At 37.2% G+C, this 20,645-nt stretch overlaps 1 protein-coding gene across 1 annotated transcript in view; it reads right to left on the bottom strand.

Moving 5' to 3' along the window:
• MFSD14B (major facilitator superfamily domain containing 14B) overlaps positions 1-19,332 on the bottom strand; it is a 58,501-nt gene extending 39,169 nt beyond the window's left edge. The window contains exon 1 of the mRNA XM_063099368.1: positions 19,014-19,332. Coding sequence (XP_062955438.1) covers positions 19,014-19,103 — 90 coding nt within the window. The 5' untranslated portion in view covers positions 19,104-19,332. The remainder of the gene's footprint in view (positions 1-19,013) is intronic.
• Between the last annotated feature and the right edge of the window lie 1,313 nt (positions 19,333-20,645).

Genomic DNA, 20,645 nt, shown 5'->3' with positions numbered 1-20,645 from the left:
AGATAAAAAGATAAAGAAAATATAATATATATATACACAATGGAATACTATTTAGTCATAAAAAGGAAGGAAATCCTGTCATTTGCAGCAATATGGATGAACTGGAAGACATTATGCTAAGTGAAATAAGCCAGGCACAGACAGATAAATACCACATAATCTCACATATATGTAGACTTTAAAAAAAAAAAGGTGGGCCGAGGCCGTGGCGCACTCGGGCGAGTGCAGTGCTAGGAGTGAGGCGACGCTCCCGCCGCGGGTTCGGATCCTATATAGGACTGGCCGGTGCACTCACTGGCTGAGTGCCGGTCACGAAAAAGACAAAAAAAAAAAAAAAGGTGAAGGCACAGAAGTAGAGAGTAGAATGGTGGTTACTGGGGCTGGGACTGGAGGTGGGGGAAGATGTTGGTAAAATGATACAAAATTGCAGTTACACAGGGAGGAATAAGTTCAAGAGATCTACTGTTCAACATGGTGACCGTTCCTAGTAACAATGTATTGTATTCTTGAAAACTGCTGAGAGTAGATTTTAAGTGTTCTCACCACAAAAATGATAAGTATGTGAGGTAAAACATATGTTAATTGGCTTGATTTAGCCAATCCACAATGTATACATATTTCAAAACATCATGTTGTATATCATAAATACACACGATTTTTGTCAACTAAAAAAATTAATTAAAAATTTAAAAAAAGAAGAAAATAACTCCTATACCCAGCCCTGTTTACTACTATGACTCCCTTGTAAGGAGATATGAGAAGGGGTTTAACAGCTCTCTGAGTAAACAGAAGTTTGTAACTTGTCATCAGAACTTGTCATCCAAACAAGCACTCTCTGGGATTTCACTCAAAGTAGGGCAGAGTAAACAACCAATGAATCACTGTACAAATATTCCTAAAAGTTAGCTAATGAGATTAAATACAAAGAACCAAAATACTAAATTTGTAAAAGGCAGTATTAAGGGAACTACATACATGGGTTTAGTATTATTCTTCTACCTAACATTTTATAAAACAGTCAAATGTGTTGACTTCTGTTTTACTTTCTAATAACATAAGGTGTGAGGAAAGTGGAGTCAGTACAGTCAGGCCCCTCGCATCAGATCTGACTGGATATGATTGAGCACGTCCTTTGTACACAAGCTGCGTGAGAGTAGTCAGTGCGCGCGTGTGCCCGCGTACCTTTGGGGTTGTTGTCATTTTTTGTGTACTCTTCAGTACGGAAGGCAGCGGCTCTGAACCGCTGTTGGGCAGAGCTTGCGTCTAAAAATAAAGCATGTCCACTGCGCCTGCAGCTGCTCAGTTTTTCTTTTGACTACCTGGCTCAGGACCCACACAGGATGGGGTAGAAGGGTCTGTCATCCAGCCTGACACAAGGGTACTTCAAAAAGTTCAGGAAAAAATGGAATTAAAAGATAATGCGAACATTTCCATGAACTTTTTGAAGACCCCTTGTGTACACACACACTACACACTTTTTAAAAAATTGTAACTGTTACATGACTATATGAAAGCTGTAAAATTTTGAAGAAATATATATATATATATTCTATTTTCCATACGTAATCACATGGTTAGAAATTTGGCACATATTTTCATACATGTACATTTATAGGTTAAAAAATATTTTTACAAAATCGATAACAGTATGCATATTACTTTTCCTTAATCTTTCTTTTTCCATGTTACTGTATGCAGATCCACATTCTTTTTAATAGCTACTCAGTATCCCACTGTATGAATGTACCACAATTTTAACCATTCCACTATTGACAGATATCTACGAAGTTTCCCCTTACGTAAAACTGTTGTAATTAATTTTTTATTTTTAAACATTTTAGTTTAAGATAATTTTAAACCTACAGAAAAGCTGCAAAACTAATTCAAGTTTCCTGTATTACCTACACCCAACTTCCCCAAATGTTAAAATCTTCTATAACCATGGTATAATTATCCAAACCAGGAAATTAGCATTGCTACAATACCTTAATCTACATATCTTATTTTAATTTTGCCACTTATCCCATTTTCTTTTTCTGGTTCAGAATTAGTTCTCAGATTTCTTTAGGCTCTTCCAATCTGAGGCAGGTTCCTAATACTTTTATTTTTCACTTTCATCATCTTGACACTTTTGAGAAGTAACAGTATATTTTTCACCAATTACTTGTAGAATGTCCCTCAATTTGCATCTGTCTAATATTCTCTCATGATTAGGATGAGGTTATGCATTTTAAATTATTTTTTATTGAGGTATAAGTCACGTCTCATAAAATTCACCATTTTCAAGTGTAAATTTCAGTGGTTTTTAGAATATTAACAAGGTTACACAACCAACACCACTATCTAATTCCAGAACATTTTCATCATCCCCCAAAGAAACTCCACAACCATGAGGAAACATTCCTCATTCTCCCACCTACCTATTCCCTGGCAACCACTAATGTACTTTCTATCTCTATGGATTTGCCTATTCTGGAAACATACATAAATAGAATTCGTACAAGAAATCATATAACATGTGGCCGTTTGTGTCCGGCTTCTTCCAATCAGCATAATATTTTTAAGGTTCATCCATGTTGTGGCATGTATCAGTACTTCATTCAATTTTATAGCCAAATAGTATTCCATTGCATGAATATAATGCATTTTGTTTATCCATTCATTAATTGCTGGATACTTGGGTTGTTTCCACTTGTGGCTATTATGAATAATGCTGCTATAAACACTGATGTACAAGTTTTTGAATGAACTTATGTTTCCAATTCCCTTGGCTATATACCTAGGAGTGGTATTGCCAGGACTATTAATATCTTTTTATATATATGCCTGTGTAGCATTCTAGGGTAAATTCCTATAAGTGGAGTTGCAGGGCCAAAGACTGTACACATTTTAAGTTTTAATCAATAGAACCTTATTGTAATTAAAAAGCTGTACAAACTATGGGTAAAAAAAATTCAACTTATGTCAGCAAATCAACAATCTCTAACATGTAAAATGCTTCTGAGAAATAAAAAGATTAACAACCTAATAGAAAGATAGGCAAGAAATGTAAATAGTTCATAGAAAAAGAAATCAAATGACCCTTCATCAACCTTATTTGTAATAAGAAAAATGCAAAATTAAACTATATTCAGATATAGTTCCTCAGGATCAGAATGAAAAAAATAAAAAATATGACAGTATACTTCTGTTGAAAACGTTGATGAAAAGCAGCATTCACACGCTGCATATGGGAAGGAAAAATGGTACAACACCTGTGGAGGGAAATGTGGCAACATCTAGCAAAATTACTTACAAATTTATCCTCTGAAGCTACAAACCCACTTTAGGGATTAGTCCCAAAGACAAAATGACAAAACTATGAGGTAGGTGTCATATGCACAAGACTATGGCAACACTGGAACAGGAAAAAAAATGGACTCTGTTCATTCAATAGAGTACTGAGAAAATAAACTACAGTAAATCCACTTACTGGTATATTAATAGCAGTAAAATGAGATCTCCACACACTGCTTTGGAGTAATGCCCAGAATATGTTGTTAAAAAATAAAAAGGTACAGAATACTTTGCAGTGTATACTATTTTTTATCTAACAGAGAGCCAGAGAATATGAATACCTACGCACACACATATATGTGCTTGTATGAAAAAACAAAACACAAGATGTAAGGAAAAATGAACAGCCAATAAAAAGTAGTTACATACAGGAGGTACAAGCTAGTTTTCTCTGAATATACATGGTTTTATATATTTGACTTTGGAACCACGTAAATGCTTTAGTTAGTTTGATAAGAAAAGTAAATCCAAACGAAATATACCAACTTAACTTTTAAATTTATGTATCAAGTTGTGGTTCAGTTGCTTTCAAACACAGAATTTGAATTACATTCTTAAAGTCTATATTCTAAGGTCAAAAAGAAAATTTTTAAAAATCTTAAACTATTTTAAGTTACCGCATTGGTAATTAATAAGTTAACACTGGTATTATTTTCTAAAACTTTCATATGTAAGTAACAGGATATAGCAAATAAGTTGCTATGTTACTGTCACCAGGAACAAAGATTTCTAGTGTAAGAGAAAAAAGGTACAAACATAAAATTAAAGAATTAAAAACCCCAAAATCCTTAATCTAGGTTTAAAATATTAACATAAATGATGCTACATACTACCTTAAAGAGAAGTACTTAGGATTTCCAAGTTCTATCCATTGAAAAGACCTAGAAAAAATGAGCAACCCAGGAGTGAGCCCCCTCTAGCGTGGAGACTGTGGTCCTGAAATATCATTTCCCACTAAAAGGAAACGCGACTCTGGAGAAACAGCTAATTCCAGGTCTGGGGCAAAAAACATACATAATCCGGGAACATCATATCCTGCCAAAAGCCAAGATGTTATCAAAGACTATAGCTGTGCCAAAAAGATTCAGGAACCAAAATGAAGGAACTTCCACTGGGCAAAGATTGAACAATAAAAGTAATATCTGCCATGAATCAAACACATCACATATGTTTAAATTTGTAAGTTCATCTAGCTTTGGAGGATGCTAATAATAATTCTGAAAACTGGTAAATGAAGAGGAACAAAAAAAAAAAAAAAAGAAAACATTTATTCTGCCTTTCTGTATCTCAGAGTAACCAAATACCTGATGAGGGAAAGTTCTTCTCTTTAAGAATTTCAGTTAATGAATAAAGAAAGAATGATTAATTTAGAATCCCGCCACTTTGCAACCTCAATGAAATAATGAATCTAGGCCATGTCCATTAGTGGTGATGGTTACACAACCTTGTGAACATACTAAAAACAGGGCTGGTCTGTTTGCTCAGTGGTTAGAACACAGTGTTATAACACCAGGGTCAAACCTTTGGATCCCACAAGCCAGCCACCCAAAAAAAAGAAAAAAAGAAAAGAAAAAGAACAAAAAAAGTCACTCAGCCAGTAAGCTCAGTTAGTTAGAGCGCAGTGTTATAAAAACAACTGAACTGTACAGTTTTAAACAATGAACTTTATGGTATGTGAATATATCTAAATAAAAAATGTAATAGGAGAAAAAGAGAGGAGGGAGAGAGTGTTTTTCTGCCTCTGGACACTCCTGACTGCGTGTGAAACCTGGAATTCCGGCTGCAGTCTGGATGAGACTATGGGAGCCAGACAAGTCAACAAATTGAAAATGGAAAGAATCTTGGTCCTTGAAGCTAAATAAAAAACCCATCCCTGAACTGTCTTTCCATCAAATTTCTTGTTAAGTGAGATAATAAATTCCCTAAAAGTAAAAACCAACACCAAGCTCATGAAGATAATCAACATCACTAATCACTACGGAAAGGCAAGTCAAAACCCCAATGAGAGATATCACCTTACATCCATTAGGATGGTGCTGTAGATTGGATTCCCCCAAACTCACTGAAGCTTAAATCCCCACTGTAACTGTTGAGGGTGGGAAATCCTCTTATGATAATTAAAAGGTGGGGCCTTAAAGAGGTGATTAGATTGTAGGACCATGACATAGCGAATGGATTAACAGCGGTGGGTGGTCAGGGGCGTAGCCTGAGGGCTTTAAAAGGAGGGTGCATGAGGAACTCTCTCTCTGCTGCCACCAACAAGGCCTTCACTAAATGTGTTCCCTGGACTTTGGACTTCCCCGCCTCTTAAACTGTAAGCAGTAAATTTTTATTTTCATATAAATTACCCAGTTACAGGTATTTTGTTATAAGCAACAGAAACGAACTAATACAGATGTCTATTTTCTTAGTCCATTTTGTGCTGCTATAACAGAATAACTGAGATGGGGTAATTTATAAAGAAATTTATTTTCTCATAGTTCTGGAGACTGGGAAATCCAAGATTAAGGTGCTGGCATCTAGTGTGGGCCTTTTTACTGTGTCCTCAGATGGTGAGGATGTGGAGAAATTACAATCCTTGTGTACTGTTGATAGAAATGTAAAATGGTCCAGTCTCTATGGAAAAGAGTTTAGCAGTTCTGCAAAAAATTAAAAATAGAATTACTCTATGATCCAGCAATTGCACTTCTGGGTATATATCAAAAAGAATTGGATAAACCAAATATGGCATATACATACAATGGAACACTACTTAGCCCTAAAAAGGAATGAAATTCTGACATATGCTACAACATGGGAGAACATTATGCTAAGTGAAATAAAACAGTCACAAAAAGACAAATACTGTATGATTCCACTTATAGGAGGTACCTAGAATAATTCAATTCATAGAGACAGAAACCAGAATAGTGATTACCAGGGTCTCGGGAGTTACTGCTTAATGGGTACAAAGTTCAGTTTGGAACCTTAAGAACAAGGATAGACAATGGTAATGACTGCACCACAATGCAAATGTACTTAATGCCATTGAACTGTACACTTAAAAGTGGTTAAGATAGTGAATTTTATGTTATGTATATTTACCACAATAAAAAAAATGTAACTCAAAATAGATCATAGATCTAAAAATAAAATGCAAAACTGTAAAACTTCTAGAAGATAACAGGAGGAAATACAAGTGACCTTGGTCACATGGTTTCACGATAAGCTTATAGATACAATGCTGAAGTCACAGACCATGCAAGAAAAAAGTTGATATGTTGGATTTATTGGATTGTTGGATAAATGGATCTTAATGAAAGAAGCAAGTCTGGAAAGCTACATAGTGTATGATATCATTTATATGACATTCTGGAAAATGCAAAACTACAGATTAAACAGATCAGTGGCTGTTAAGAGTTGGGGGGTAGAGTTAAATAGGTAAAACACGAGATTTTTTCAGGCTGTGAAACTATTCTGTATGATACTGTAATATATCATTACACCATGCATTTGTCAAAACCAACAGAACTTCAGTGCACAAAAGTAAGCTTTAATAAATGCTAATTAAAAAAAAAAACATTTAGGAGGACAGGATGCAAAATGTGACAAAAGAATCTAACTGTATTACAAATGCATGAAACAACCTTCCTAAAGGGAGTGGGGGGAAAGGTGGTGATGCAAGTAACTTTGGAAATCAGTGGAGTCTGCATAACTGAAGCCAAAAGAAAATGCACCTAAGCACTGTACTCTAGTTGATAAAGTTGTACCCCAAAGGGGTATAGGTTAATAATTTTGAAACCACTATACAGGTATGCTGGAATTGAACAATTAAGTAAAATGAAAAGTGGATGGTGTGAGCCAGTTTTCTCAATGCTGGAGTGGAAGTTTACAAAGAAACAGGGGAGGGGGATGGAGCTAGAATGATCCAATGAATTAGAGTTGGAGACATCATTAAGAATTCATTTTTAGCTTTGCTTAGGTACAGATGGTCACATATAGACATATTTATGAAAATGTGTATTACACACACACACACGCATATATTTCCTTGTTCCGTCAGCTGAGAGAGCCTAAAAGCACTGACACCCCAAGAGTTCAATAGCAATAAGCACATCTAGTGTGAGGTCTTGGTTTCGAATACCATTCTCCAATAAAAGGAACCAGGTCTCCTAGGAGAAACGATTAATTCTGGGACTGGGGCAGGAAATAACACAAGAGGAATCTAGAGTTTTTTTTAGTGCCAAATATAAGTGCTTAAAAAAAAACGATGAGGGTGTGTATGTCAAAGAGCTCCCAAGTGGCCAAAGCTAGAACAATTTGAGCAAGGAAATAAGGCAATATTGGATTATAACCCAAAATAAAGTAAATACCTATAAGTCCACATTGATAAAATTTAAATAAACAAAGAGGGGATAAAAGACAAATCTTTCATGCAGAGGAATTCCAAGTAGTTTATGTACACACTCTGCCTCCAAGGAGGTGGTGTATAACTTCTCATTCCAAAAGACTGGGCCGCACATAATGATTTCTTTTCAAAGAGTACAGTATAGAAAAAGGGGGGAAGAAAGGTAACTTGACAGTGAAAAAATCCGACAAACAGTACCTCAGCCAAGTGATCTAAGTTAACATCGACAGTGATATGTACAGTTGATATAAAAAAATGGTATTTCACCTTTGTGGGATTCCACCCCCAAATCCATAATCTCAGTCTAATCACGAGAAACATCAAAATAATCCCAATTGAGGGCAATCTACAAAATACCTGACCAGTATTTGTCAAAATTGTCAGGGTCATGAAAAACAAGGGAAGTCTGAGAAACTGTCATAGTCCAGAGGAGCCTAAGGAGACATGACAACTAACTATAATGTAGTAGTTTGGATGAGATGCTAGACAGAAAAGGTGCATTCAGTAAAAACCAGGAAATCTGAAAAAAGTAAGCTAATAATAATGCGTGGATATTGCTTTACTCATTTTGCCAAATGTACCATACCAATGTGAGACACTAATCATAGGGGACTACGGGTATGGGGTATAAGAAAACTTTCTATTCTACTTGATATTTTTGTTTAGATATAAAACTATTCTAAGATAAACTTTATTTAAAAAATAAATGGATAAGAATATAAAAATATCCTGAAAGAGAAAAAGGAAAGGGTAGGGAGAAAACTAGTGCTATTAAATATTAAAGCAGGGGCTGGAAAACTATAACCCACAGTCCAAATGCCTGTTTTTGTAAAATTAAGTTTTACTGATACTTAGCAACTCTCATTTGCTTTCATATTGTCTATAGCAGCTTTAGTACTACATTGGCATAGCTGAGTAGTTGCAATAGAGACTATATGGCCAAAAAAACCTAAAATACTTGTCACTGAGTTCTTTACAGAAAAGCTTGCTGACCCCAATATGAATGAACAGAATGCAAAGGGTAGTTACAAATATCAATATTATTTAATATCTGAAAAACTGCTGAAATTCCATGACTTCCCTGAACAGAGGCAGGTGCCTTCCTGCCAGCTCCCTGTAGCTTCTTTTCCATTTAGCACACACCCTTCTCCTATACTACACAATACTTCTCAAAGGCAGGATCTACTAAGTATGTCTCTCTATATGCCCTGAACTCAGCAGATAACAGGCATTTGTGGCAGAAAAGGATGGCTTCCCTACACTACCCAAAAGATACTTGCTAACATTCTCAATTTTGTTCATGTTGCAGCAATTGTGTGCTTAAACTGACAATTGTTACCTTTTTGACTGCAGACTAGAGAACACACTAGGTCCAGGAGGTGAATCTTGACTAGCCAACTCAACTACGATTTAAGATAGGAATAAGCCTCATGACCCAATTACGGCCAATGAGATATGAGCGGAAATAATGTGGGAGGGCTTACGGACATTTCTTCACTCTTCAAGGAATACATAACATTACTGCTTCCAGTTTGGGGGCTCTGCTGTGTAAGGATGTGATACTTAGAATTGCTCAGTCATCTTGAGACAAGGGTTTAATCCTGTAGATCGAAAACCAGCACACCAGGAAAAGCAGAGGATAATATAACAAGTTCAGGTCCTTGGCGATATTAAGCTGCTGAGCTAAGCACTCTTTCTGGAGTTCCTATTATGTGCAATAATATATCCCCTTATCCTTAAATACATCATGTATAAGCATTCTGCACAATGCTAACCTATTAAAAATAAAATATTGGAGTTTGATTTTTATGAGTAAGCTAAGGGATAGAGAATATAACTGTAAACTGTTGACTCTATTGTACTTCTAATTAGGAAAAATTATTTTTAAATATATTCAGATTGAAAACTGGTACTCATAGTTGTACAGTACTGCCATAATACTCACAGTCATTTATGCATTACTACTGAAAACACACACAAAAAGCAATGCTTCACTATGAGCTGATAATACTTTAATAATTCACAAACTTGCTACTTTCTACCTGTATCATTCATATCTATCTGGATAGTAAAACGCTCCATCAAAAAAATTCTTTTTTTATATATAAACACAAGGATGAAGAACACAACTGTTTTTAAAAACCAAGTAAATGACTATACCTGAAGATTGCTTTTCTTCCTCCCACCTAATAATACTATTGTAATACAAAAAGGAAAAACAATTATACTGGTTATCTCTCTAGATGAAATAACTTTTCTACAAAAATTATAAAAATTTTCTCAGCACTACGTTATATAGTTGAATAAATGACATGCCATCACTCATACATTGGATAGACTAAGCATTCATTAGTTATTTATAAAACAACTGCTTTTCACAACTTTTCACTCTATCAATTTACCAACCACCACCCAATTAAAGCAAGATGCCAAGAACTGTTTTTGTAAATATTCCTCTCTACCAACATTCTTTAAGAGTGAAGTAGTCAACTCCAAGTGATTAATTCATTCAACACTTATTTGTTGAACTCTACTGTATGTCAGATAGATGCTGGGGACAATGGTGAGCAACAGAAGAATCGACCCCTGCTCTCATTTCATGGGATGTAAAATTACAAATGGAAATACACACCGTGAAAGACAAGGACATAGGTTAGTGACAGTCTCTTACAAAGGACCCTGACCAATGCCAGGCAAAAACGATCCCATAACAGCAACAGACATCATGCCAGGCCCTAATCAAAGCATGTTATATATACTACCATTTCATCCTCACTACAACCTTTTGAAATAGGAACTATTAGTATCCCCATTTTATAAATGGTGAAACTCAGATGCACTTCAACGACAATAAGAAACAATGCTCAGGTAACAGGATTTTCCCTTCCTCTACAGGAAAAACAGGAAAAACAAAATTGACTGTACTGGTAACTCTGTGGCATGAGGAACTGAACTGTCAAATAAAAATTATATTTGAGCATGGATATGAGGAGAGTCCCAACTCTACCATTCAGTCAGCCTCTTCACTGTCAGCAAGTCAGGTTATCTGCATGCACTTAGGTTTCTCACCATTAAATCATGCACTGCACTATCACCTACTTCATAGCTATCGTGAGAATCGATGAATTATGGCAGCACAAGCATACCACAAATCTATAGAACATTATTAATATAATATTCACAATTTCTGAAAAACTTTCTAGTAAAACCAGATTAGCAAAATGAGAACAACTCACTTGTTTTAGGAAGATTAAATGATAAAGGCAGAAAAACATCCAGGTTTTTAGGTGCTAAATTACTCTGCTTCACTGGAAAGGTCTCTCTAATACTGTACATAAGTACTATTAATGTGGTTCTTAGCAGAACAGTGGATTTCAAAAGAGGAAAGTGGCAAGAAATTAAATTAATATATCCCCTTATCCTTAAATACATCATGTATAAGCATTCTGCACAATGCTAACCTATTAAAGTTACTCCATGCTTAAATAGCTCTACTCACTACATTGTCTGTTGTTAAGTTGGGTCAAGCCAAGAAGGAGATCTGAAGAAAAATGTGGAATTCATGGATAATCTGCTTCTTGATAATCAGTTACTGTACATCTGACTAATCCCTCCAACTTGAAAATAGCAAAAGTTTAGTTAAGATAGTGAATTTTACATTTTAGTGATTCTTTACGGACAGATCTATGAAGTACTTAAATGAAAGCATTTGCTCCTTTGCAAGTAAGATACAAAAGCACTGTTTTTATAATGTGATGCAGTTAAAGTACAAAAACTCCATAAAAGATCTATAAACATGGTAATGTGATATTCCTTGAAGGAAAATTGTGGCTTTATGCTTTAAATTATTACCCAGCCTCTGACACACATGAGTATCATGGGTGATGACATAAAGTTCAGAAAGGGCCCTGGGAAGCATATCAGAATGAAGATGGTGAGGGGAGAAGAAATTTTTCCCCACCACACACAGTGCCCTTTGCTAGAAAGTTCCCCTTGCCTCCCACCTTAAAAATGTCAAAATAGTTGTGACAGTCTCTCCATAAAAATATTCTGAGAGGATGGCTCAGGGCTGATGTGGGAGAAAAGAAAAGATAGAAAATCATTGAGTATGGGACAAAACAGTGACATTCAGACTGAGATACTGATTTTATAAGAGGAAGTAACTTTTTTTTTTTTTTAAAGAGCTGGGGTTTATTTTATTTTATTTTATTATTATTTTTTTTTTATTATTATTTTTTGTGACCGGCCACACGTCACAGCACCGGCCATCCTTATATGGGATCCGAACCCGCGGCGGGAGCACTGCTGCGCTCCCAGCGCCGCACTCTCCCGAGTGCGCCACGGGGTCGGCCCGAGGAAGTAACTTTTTAAGCCAGAGAAAAGACAACTATTAATTTAAAATATCATTAAATATTAGGAAAAAGAAAATCTGAAAAACAATGAGCTAATTGCCATCTCAAGTGAGAGCCACAAAACAAACCTTTAATAATGTAGAAAAATTAAAAATAGATTTGGTAATGAATTCTTAGAAATGACACCAAAAATACACCAAACAAAAGAAAATAGATAAGCTGAGCTTCAACAAAACTATAACCTTTTAAAATGAACCAAAGACCTAAACATTTATGTAATGATACCATTTACAACAGCATTAAAAAGTATGAAACAGGGAATAATCTGACAAAAGAGGCAAAAGACCTTATAAAATGAAAATGCAAAACTCAACTGATAGAAATTAAATACCTATTTAATGGAGACGACATATCTCATTCATGGATCAGAAGACTTGATATTGTTTTCAGTTCTTCCCAAATTGGTCTTAAGAAGCAACAGAATCCCAACAAAAATCCCAAAAGGCTTTTCTTTCTTGTTGAAATTGACAAACTGATTCTAAAATTCTAAAATACAAGGGCCCAGAATAGCTAAAACACCTTTAAAAAGAAAAAGGTTGAAGGACTAACTCTACTTGTGTTCAAGTCTTATTATAAAGCTCCAGTAATCAAGATTGCTTGGTATTGATGTAAACACAACAAGATCAAAGGAACTAAAAAGAGAATTCAGAAACAGACTGACAGGTATATGGAAAACTGATTTTTTGACAAAGGTTCCAAAGCAGTTTGGTAGGTTAAAAATAAGGCTTTTAAGCAAATGACAATTAGTTAACTATAAGCAAAAAAAGACCTTCCATCCACACATTGTGCCACATAAAAAAAAAATAAAATGAAATATAAAACATAGAAGGACCCAACAACATGGATGGACTTAGAGAAAGTTATATTAAGTGAAACAAGCCAGGCACAGAAAGAGAAATACCACATGTTGTCACTTATTTGCGGGAGCTAAAAATAAATAAATAAATAAATATACAAACAAATAAAGGGTAGCGAGGGGGAAGAAGACACAACAATCACAAAAATTCCTTGAACTTGTTAAGTCAAGTGAACAGATATTATGTAGTGGGAGGGGGGGGAGAAGAAGGAGGGAAAGAGGAATGGGTAAAGGGACACAAAAGTTAACTACAATGTATATTGAGAAGTTAAAATAAAATTGCAAAAAAAAAATGAGGGAAGCTGCTGTTAAATAAAACTAAATTTGGCTCTTAAAAAAAAAAAAAGAAGAAGGAAGTCCCTATGATGTTGGGTTAGGGAATGGTTTCGTAAATAGAAACCAAAAACATGATCTATAAATGAACAAGTTGATAAATTTCAGTATAACTGAAAACAACTTCTCTTCAAGACACTGTTCAGACAATGAAAAGATATACCACAAACTAGAGAAAAAGTATTTGCAAAACATGATAAAAGATTTGCATCCCAAATATAGAAGAACTCTCAAAACTCAATTACAAGAAAACAACACAACAAGAACAACAACAAAAATTGGCAAAAGACATAAACAGACACGTTGCCAAAAGGGATATACAGATAGCAAATAAGCTTATGGGAAGATGTTGAACATGATTAGCCACAGGCAAGTGTAGATTAAAACCACTGAGAAGGGCTGAAATTGACCAAGTGTTGAAAAGGATGTGGATGAACTGGAATTCTCATACACTTTTTTGGCAACGTAGATTGTACAATTACTTTAGTAAATAGTTTAGCAGTTTCTTTATAAGTTAAAACCATACATCTACCATACAACCCAGTCATTCCACTCCTAAGTTTTTGCTAAAAAGAAAATAAAGTGTATTCGTACAAAGATTGGTACACAAATATTCACAGCAGGTTTATTTTTAATAGCCCAAAACTGGTGATAACCCAATGTCCATCAACAGTGAATGTAATGTGGTACAACCCTATAATGATATACTATTCAGCAATAAAATGGAATGAACTATTCATTTATGCAATAACACTGATAAATCACAAAATAACTTGTTTTAAATTTTAAAGAGCCAGACAAGAGAGAGAATATGCTGTATGATTCCATTTGCATAAAACTCCAAAAAAATCAAACTAATATATACTAACAGAAAGTAGATAAATGATTGTCTGGGATGGGGGGTGGAGAGGGAGGATGTACAAATGGGCATGAGGAAACTTTTGGGGGTGATAGATATGTTCACTATCTTGATTGTGGTAATGGTTTCATAGATGTATACAAAATTGTATACTCTAAATACATATAATTTATGTCAACTATAATTCAATAAAGCTGTTTTAAAAAAACAAGCGAATACCAAGCTAACTATAAAAAAGTCAGACAGCTAGATACAAAGTTGACCCAACTTCATAGATATAACAATTTCTTGCAGGGTTGAAAAATGTTATTTATTATAGTTGATTACAACGTATTAAGGACAGAGTTTTCTCCAATTCTCATAGACAGAGCTATGCCCTTGCTATGCCATAACCTCTCTCTCCACAGCACATCTCCGATTTCATAACCCACTTGTGGAAGTTCTGTAAGACACTGAACTAGAGGAAGAGAAGAAGGGAAAGAGGAAGGGAGGAGGGAAGAACCCATGCAAGAACAAAAAATTTTTAAAATGCTTTCATAGGGCAATAAAACATTTATCTTATACAGTTAACAGGATCCTTAACAGTCAAAAAAATAAAATATTCCTGTTATGCAGAGGAGGTTGTGTATACTTTTACCATTACTACTGAACATTTTCCTGGATATTCTAGTTTATATAATATAAAAATATAGAAATAAGACATAAAATTATCACCACTTAAAATATTTGCCAATATTTATCCAGAAAATCCTGGAGAATTAAATATTTTTTAAAAGATAAGGCACAAATTACCAACATCAGCAATAAAAAAGTAGACTAAGAATCCCACGGAAGCTGAGAGACAAAGAGGCTATTATCAACAACTTTATGCCAATTAATTTGAAATTTTAGATGAAATGGACAAATTTTTAGCAAAATATAACTTACAAAACTGACAGAAAAAATTAAAAATCAAATAGAAGACCTGAATTGTTCTAGAACTACATAGACCCCAAAAGGCCAAGAACTATAAAGTTCTAGAATTGTATCATCAATCTTACACAAACTCTTTCAGCAAACAGAAGAAACCAGAACTCTCCAACTTGTTTTATAAGGCCAACCAAAGTAAGCAAACTAATCTCACTGGTAAGCATAATTAACTGGTTCAAGGCTAGATGAAATGATTTACCTTTTCATTAACAAATATTTATTCATCACCTCCTAAAGGACAATTTTGGATTTAAGGATACATAGTTGTAGTCTCTGTCTTCAAAGACTTAATCTAATAAGATAAATGGCAGGAAAGGATGCTCAAGTATCTGAAGAAGCAAGGTCTACAAAATCCTGCCTACAGCAGGCCTAAGAACAATAGCACCAACAGGTCTTTGTCATGACAGATGCTAGGCTTGATGATGGTGAATTAATATTTGCATAATTCTAAATATGAAATATAAATGTTTCTGCCTTAAATGCATAATATATTTGCTCTTATAAACTTCACTATGTCAACTGTTCATAAATGCTTTTGCCTTCTTCCCTTATCTGCTATAATTTACTTACAGGGTTTGGCTGTGCCAGTGTCCCAGTACTATTTTATTATTACTGAAATAATCATACTGGTTCCTAACAGTATTAAAAAGAATTGAAAGCTGATTGTTACAATTTTTTCCCTAATATGTCCCTAAATCATTTAACTTTTTTTACAAACAAAACATACCTAGTCATTTTAGCCTTTTTTAAAACAGAAGCTGATCCTTAGTATTTATTTCCATCTTGCCTATATAATATTCTTGTTCTCAAAAATCAATATTAACCTTCACAGGGATCACTTGGAAACAATCTAAGAAAAATCAATTCAAGAGACATCAAGTGTCACCAGAACCAGAACTGTATCACCGATCTTACACAAACTCTTCCAGAGAGTAAAGAAAACTGGAACTTTCCAAATTGTTTTTTAAGGCCAACCAAAGCAGACAAACTAATCTCACTGATAAGCATAATTACTGGTTTAAGTTTAATTCATAAAAGTAAATTCACAGAATTCATCCTGTAAGGCCCCACATCAATGCTCTTAACTGGTATCCAAGTATTGACTTCAGGATGTCCGTGAACATTGATATGAAACATAATGCTAAACTTAGTGTTTTCTTTACAACAAATCCTTAATTCTCATCAGATGCTCAAGGGTAAATGAGTCCAAAACAACTTTTCCTTTACCTGGGTGTGAAGTCTAAGTATAATGGAAAATCTACATTCAATGATAATACAAATAATTCTAATAAAACAACTCAAAGGGTGTGTGCATGCACAGTTAAGGAGGGATAGAGCAAAGAGAGGACAATAAAACAAGAACTGATTTGATACACACACCACCCTTTTCTAGAAGGAAATGAGCTCTTGGAGTAAATACTTGATTCCCTTCTATTTTTCAGATCATGACATCTTTCTGCCAAACAAGGTAGAAAAAAGTTGCCAACCGAATCCCTGTACATGGGCAGTCTTCCCTGTGATTATAAATAGCTTCTAAGAACTGAAATCATGAGTGATTACAATACATTAAAATGAAATCAAGTTATGGGAGCTGTAGGATACAGAAGTTGGAAGTGAAACTAGGCAGAAACTGCAAGCATAATTTGGGGGTACTGGCATATGACATGAACATATGATTGAAGGCATTCACTGTTTTCCCAGCTTCCACACACTCAGAAATGCACTATGCTAGTTATCTCACCAACTACAGCAAATGCCAAGAAGGCTCATTCTCAGTATTCCTCGCAGTTTATCAATACAGACTGCATGCACTCTGAGATAAGGAAGGGCTGGGCAGGAATCTATCTGTGGCCAAAATTAACAGATTAACATCAGGACCCAAATGAGAAGCAATCAGGGAATAAACTGAGTATAGGTTTCTTTGAATAAAGATCTCTCAAAAGTTCCGGCTCTAAGCACATAAAATTAGCAACTTTAATTTTTAGGTTGGGGTCCAGTTCCTGTCTATATTAGGAAATGTGAGAGAATACTTTTATCACAGTCAGGGTACCACCTATAGATTGTGACCAATCATACATGCAAAAAACATTGAAAAATAATAAAAGCAGCTAATATGTATTAAGGCCTTACTAGATGCCAGGTGGCAGTAACACTCACAACCCTGTGAGGTAAAAACTATAATTAATTAGGGAGAGGTTATATAACTTACCCGAAGTTACACAGTTAATAAAAGTGGAAACTGGGATTCCAAGCATGCTCTCTTAATCACTATGCTAATGCTCTGACCTGTCAGTTTATTTTTTATTCTGTAAGTCACAGGGAACCAATGAAAAAAATTAAGGACAGCAGTAACGATCATATTTACATGTCAGAAGGGCAGACTGATAGTAAGGTGAGCAAGGGTGTCAAAAGAGATGGTTAAAGTCTAGGTCAAAAATACTGAGGAAATGAACCATAGGAATGCAGGGAAGAGGATAAAAACCTAAAATCTGTACGTGGTAAACTTAGTTGGACTTTCCAGTTGTAGATATGGGAAGGGATGAAAAAAGCTACCTCTCAGGTTACTAGCTTGGCTACTGGTTAATAATTACTGTCCATCAATTCATGGAAGACAGAAGGAGGAACTGGTAGTTTGGTTTTGTTTAGGGGTCAGAAAGATGACTAATCCACTTTATAAAAATCAAAATGAGAGAAACCAATGCTACAGAATTTCCCTCCCGCTGACAAGATAAGCTGTCCTTTTATTACAGAAATCTTATCTTTGAAATAAGTGGCCCCCAATACTTCTTCAAAAATAAGGAGTCACTTGGGCTGGGAGGGGCCTAGGACACTACTAAATCCTCACTTTACAGATTAGGCACTGAGTGGCAAGGCCGTGTCAATACCCTGCCCAGAGTGTGCACTGTTCTGGGAGAACCAAGACTAGAAACCAGCTCTGCTGGCTCCATTCTACTCCTGTTCCTCTGCTTTACCTGCCTCCCAACTCTTCTAATGGGGATTCACATCACCAAACATGGACATATAATCACTTTCACTAAGAGCAAAATTAGATATGTAAGCTAATAATGAAAAGCCGAATGCATACATTTAATTTTCATAAAATCCCTATTTTCTTTGGAAAAGCTGTTTCCATGGTGTCATAGTTTCCATTCATTGTAACATTTCTATATTTCAGGTCTCAAATAGACAAAAGTTGTTTTTAAAGTTAGGCCTTGAAATGTCAGACCCTCTATGTTTAGTATTCCTCTATAAGAACCCAATGGGCCACTAACTAGGCCTGTTCTGCCTAATCCAGGCCAATTAAATCGGGGCTTCCTCATACTGCTTTCAGAAGTCGTCTCAACCTCAAGCAGGATGGGAGAAAGAGACCGGCCTGGACTTGCTCCTCCGCTGGTCCTGGGATGGGCAGCTCTCCTGCAACTGCTCCGCATCGGCTCGACCGCTCCTCCAACGCCCGAGAACGCGGAAGGAGCAGTGAGGCGCTTCCCGGCTCCCACCGCCAGCTCCACGGTCCACTCCCTGCGACCCAACGTCTGAGTCTGCAGGCTCCCAGCACGTTATCTAAGCAGGCTGGGGAAGAAACTGCGCTGCGGAAACTGTATCAACTATGACTGGCACGGAGAACTCAGAAATAACCAAATTACGTACTTAATATTCTCTGTCCCTTATCTGGCGCCTTTTGAAACAAAAACCAAGTGACCTAAAGTTCCGTCTAGCGATGAGGGAGGAGTCACTAGGAAAGCCTGTTCCAGTGATGAGTTCTGTTCACCCGGACAAGCACGGGCTTTCCGAGAGCCGGGGCACCCGCCGCGCCCGCCCTGCCTCCCCGTGCTCGGGCCGCCGTCCCGCGCCCGCGCTCACCCAGCTGCCGCTCGCGGCCTGCACGCCCGCGCGCTTCTCCAGCATGGCTCCCGCCTCGGAATCCGGCTCCGGCGCCGGCTCCGACCTCATGCCGCGGCCATGCCCGCACCGGCGCGGGGCGCTCTCAAACGACGGCGGCGCCGCGTAGGCGGCGGCGGGGCCCGCGCCTTCATGGGCTCCGCAGCCCGCGGCGGCCTGCGGGTCGGGCGGCGGCGCCAGCGGCGACGCCGAGGGCTGAGCGGACGGTCGAGGCTGGAGCCCAGAGAAAGCGCGGACCGGCCCGCAGCTCCAGGGTCTGGCCGCCGAGCCGACAGCACTGACCTCGACTCGCGCAGCTACCGGTGGCGTCGGCAGCACCACGCCCTGTCCCGCCCCCTCCTCCCCACCACGCCGCACGGGACAGAAGCCCTGCCCGGCCTCAGCTCCCGCCTCCAACTCGTCCCGCGCGCCCGGTCGCCTCCAGCAACGCCCCGCCCACGCCAGGCCCCTCCACCCCTAAAAACAGCGTCCCGGCTTCGCGGCGCGCCGGAAGTACGTCATCTCCCGGGACAAGATGGGAGCGTCTTGACACCGAAAGAGATCCCGTGGATCTGAAATTCTCAACCGGTGAAGTGGCATATGCTCTATAACTGTGATATTCCGCTCTTCTCCAAAATTTAAAGAAAAAGTCACAGAGAACGTACCTGGGCCATGGGATGCGGCGGAAGGGCACAGACTTACAAGCACACAGGCGCCGATTCCAGTCCAGAGCCACTTGTTTGTACGACCTCAGGTGAAATGAATACAATAACCTCCTTCAGGTAGGGTGATGATGTACGTATATCCTAGCTACATAAATGTTATTGTTATTATTACTTGCCGGAAAGGACCTCGTGAGACACCGCATTCTATTAAGTCCGATCCTTCCTCTTGGTTTGTATGTTGCAGTGTTGTTGCGAACAGGTCGTGCACAAGAATACCAAAGATTCTTACGTATTCTGTTCTAATGCATCCGCCCAAGCGAGCCACCAGCCTTACACCGAGAGCAGAACATTCCCCCAAACAGTATCTCAGGCAGATTGTTCCCTAGACTTCACTTAAATATAGCGAAGAAGTTTTGTTAAACAGACCCAATGCATTTATGGCTAGCTGTCATTTTTTTAAAATTATATCCTTTTATTGAGCCGAAGACTTCCTGCCTGTTTCTACCATGCTCTGATTCTGGTTCTGCGTTCCATGCCTATATAAAAAATGTCTAATTCCACATGTTTAAAGTACCAAGATGAACCTGTCGTCTTTCCTGATTATCCTCTCAATACATGCCAGTTTGTGAAAATCCCAGCTAAAAGGCAGTGCCAAAAATATAACAAAATATAACAAAAATGTAAATAATAGTTGATGATGGTACTGTGAGGTCTGGTCCCTTGATCTGGAGACTCGTAAAAGTAATTTTTAAGAGATTAATTGTTTGTTGCATTATGTTGACACTTATGCCATAGGAATTAAATGACCCTCATCCTTACCGTCTAATTAATTATGAGCTAATTGAGGTTAAAGAAATGGGATTCCACATAATTTAATTCAACCTCCTAGGCTCTAGGAGAGTAATGGCACTCACTGAAAGATGCCTTACCTTGTTTCATCCGGGAGTGG

Source organism: Cynocephalus volans, chromosome 6, assembly GCF_027409185.1.
Source record: "Cynocephalus volans isolate mCynVol1 chromosome 6, mCynVol1.pri, whole genome shotgun sequence".
In the NCBI taxonomy this organism is placed as follows: Eukaryota; Metazoa; Chordata; class Mammalia; order Dermoptera; family Cynocephalidae; genus Cynocephalus; species Cynocephalus volans.
This window is presented reverse-complemented; position numbering and strand designations above follow the sequence as displayed.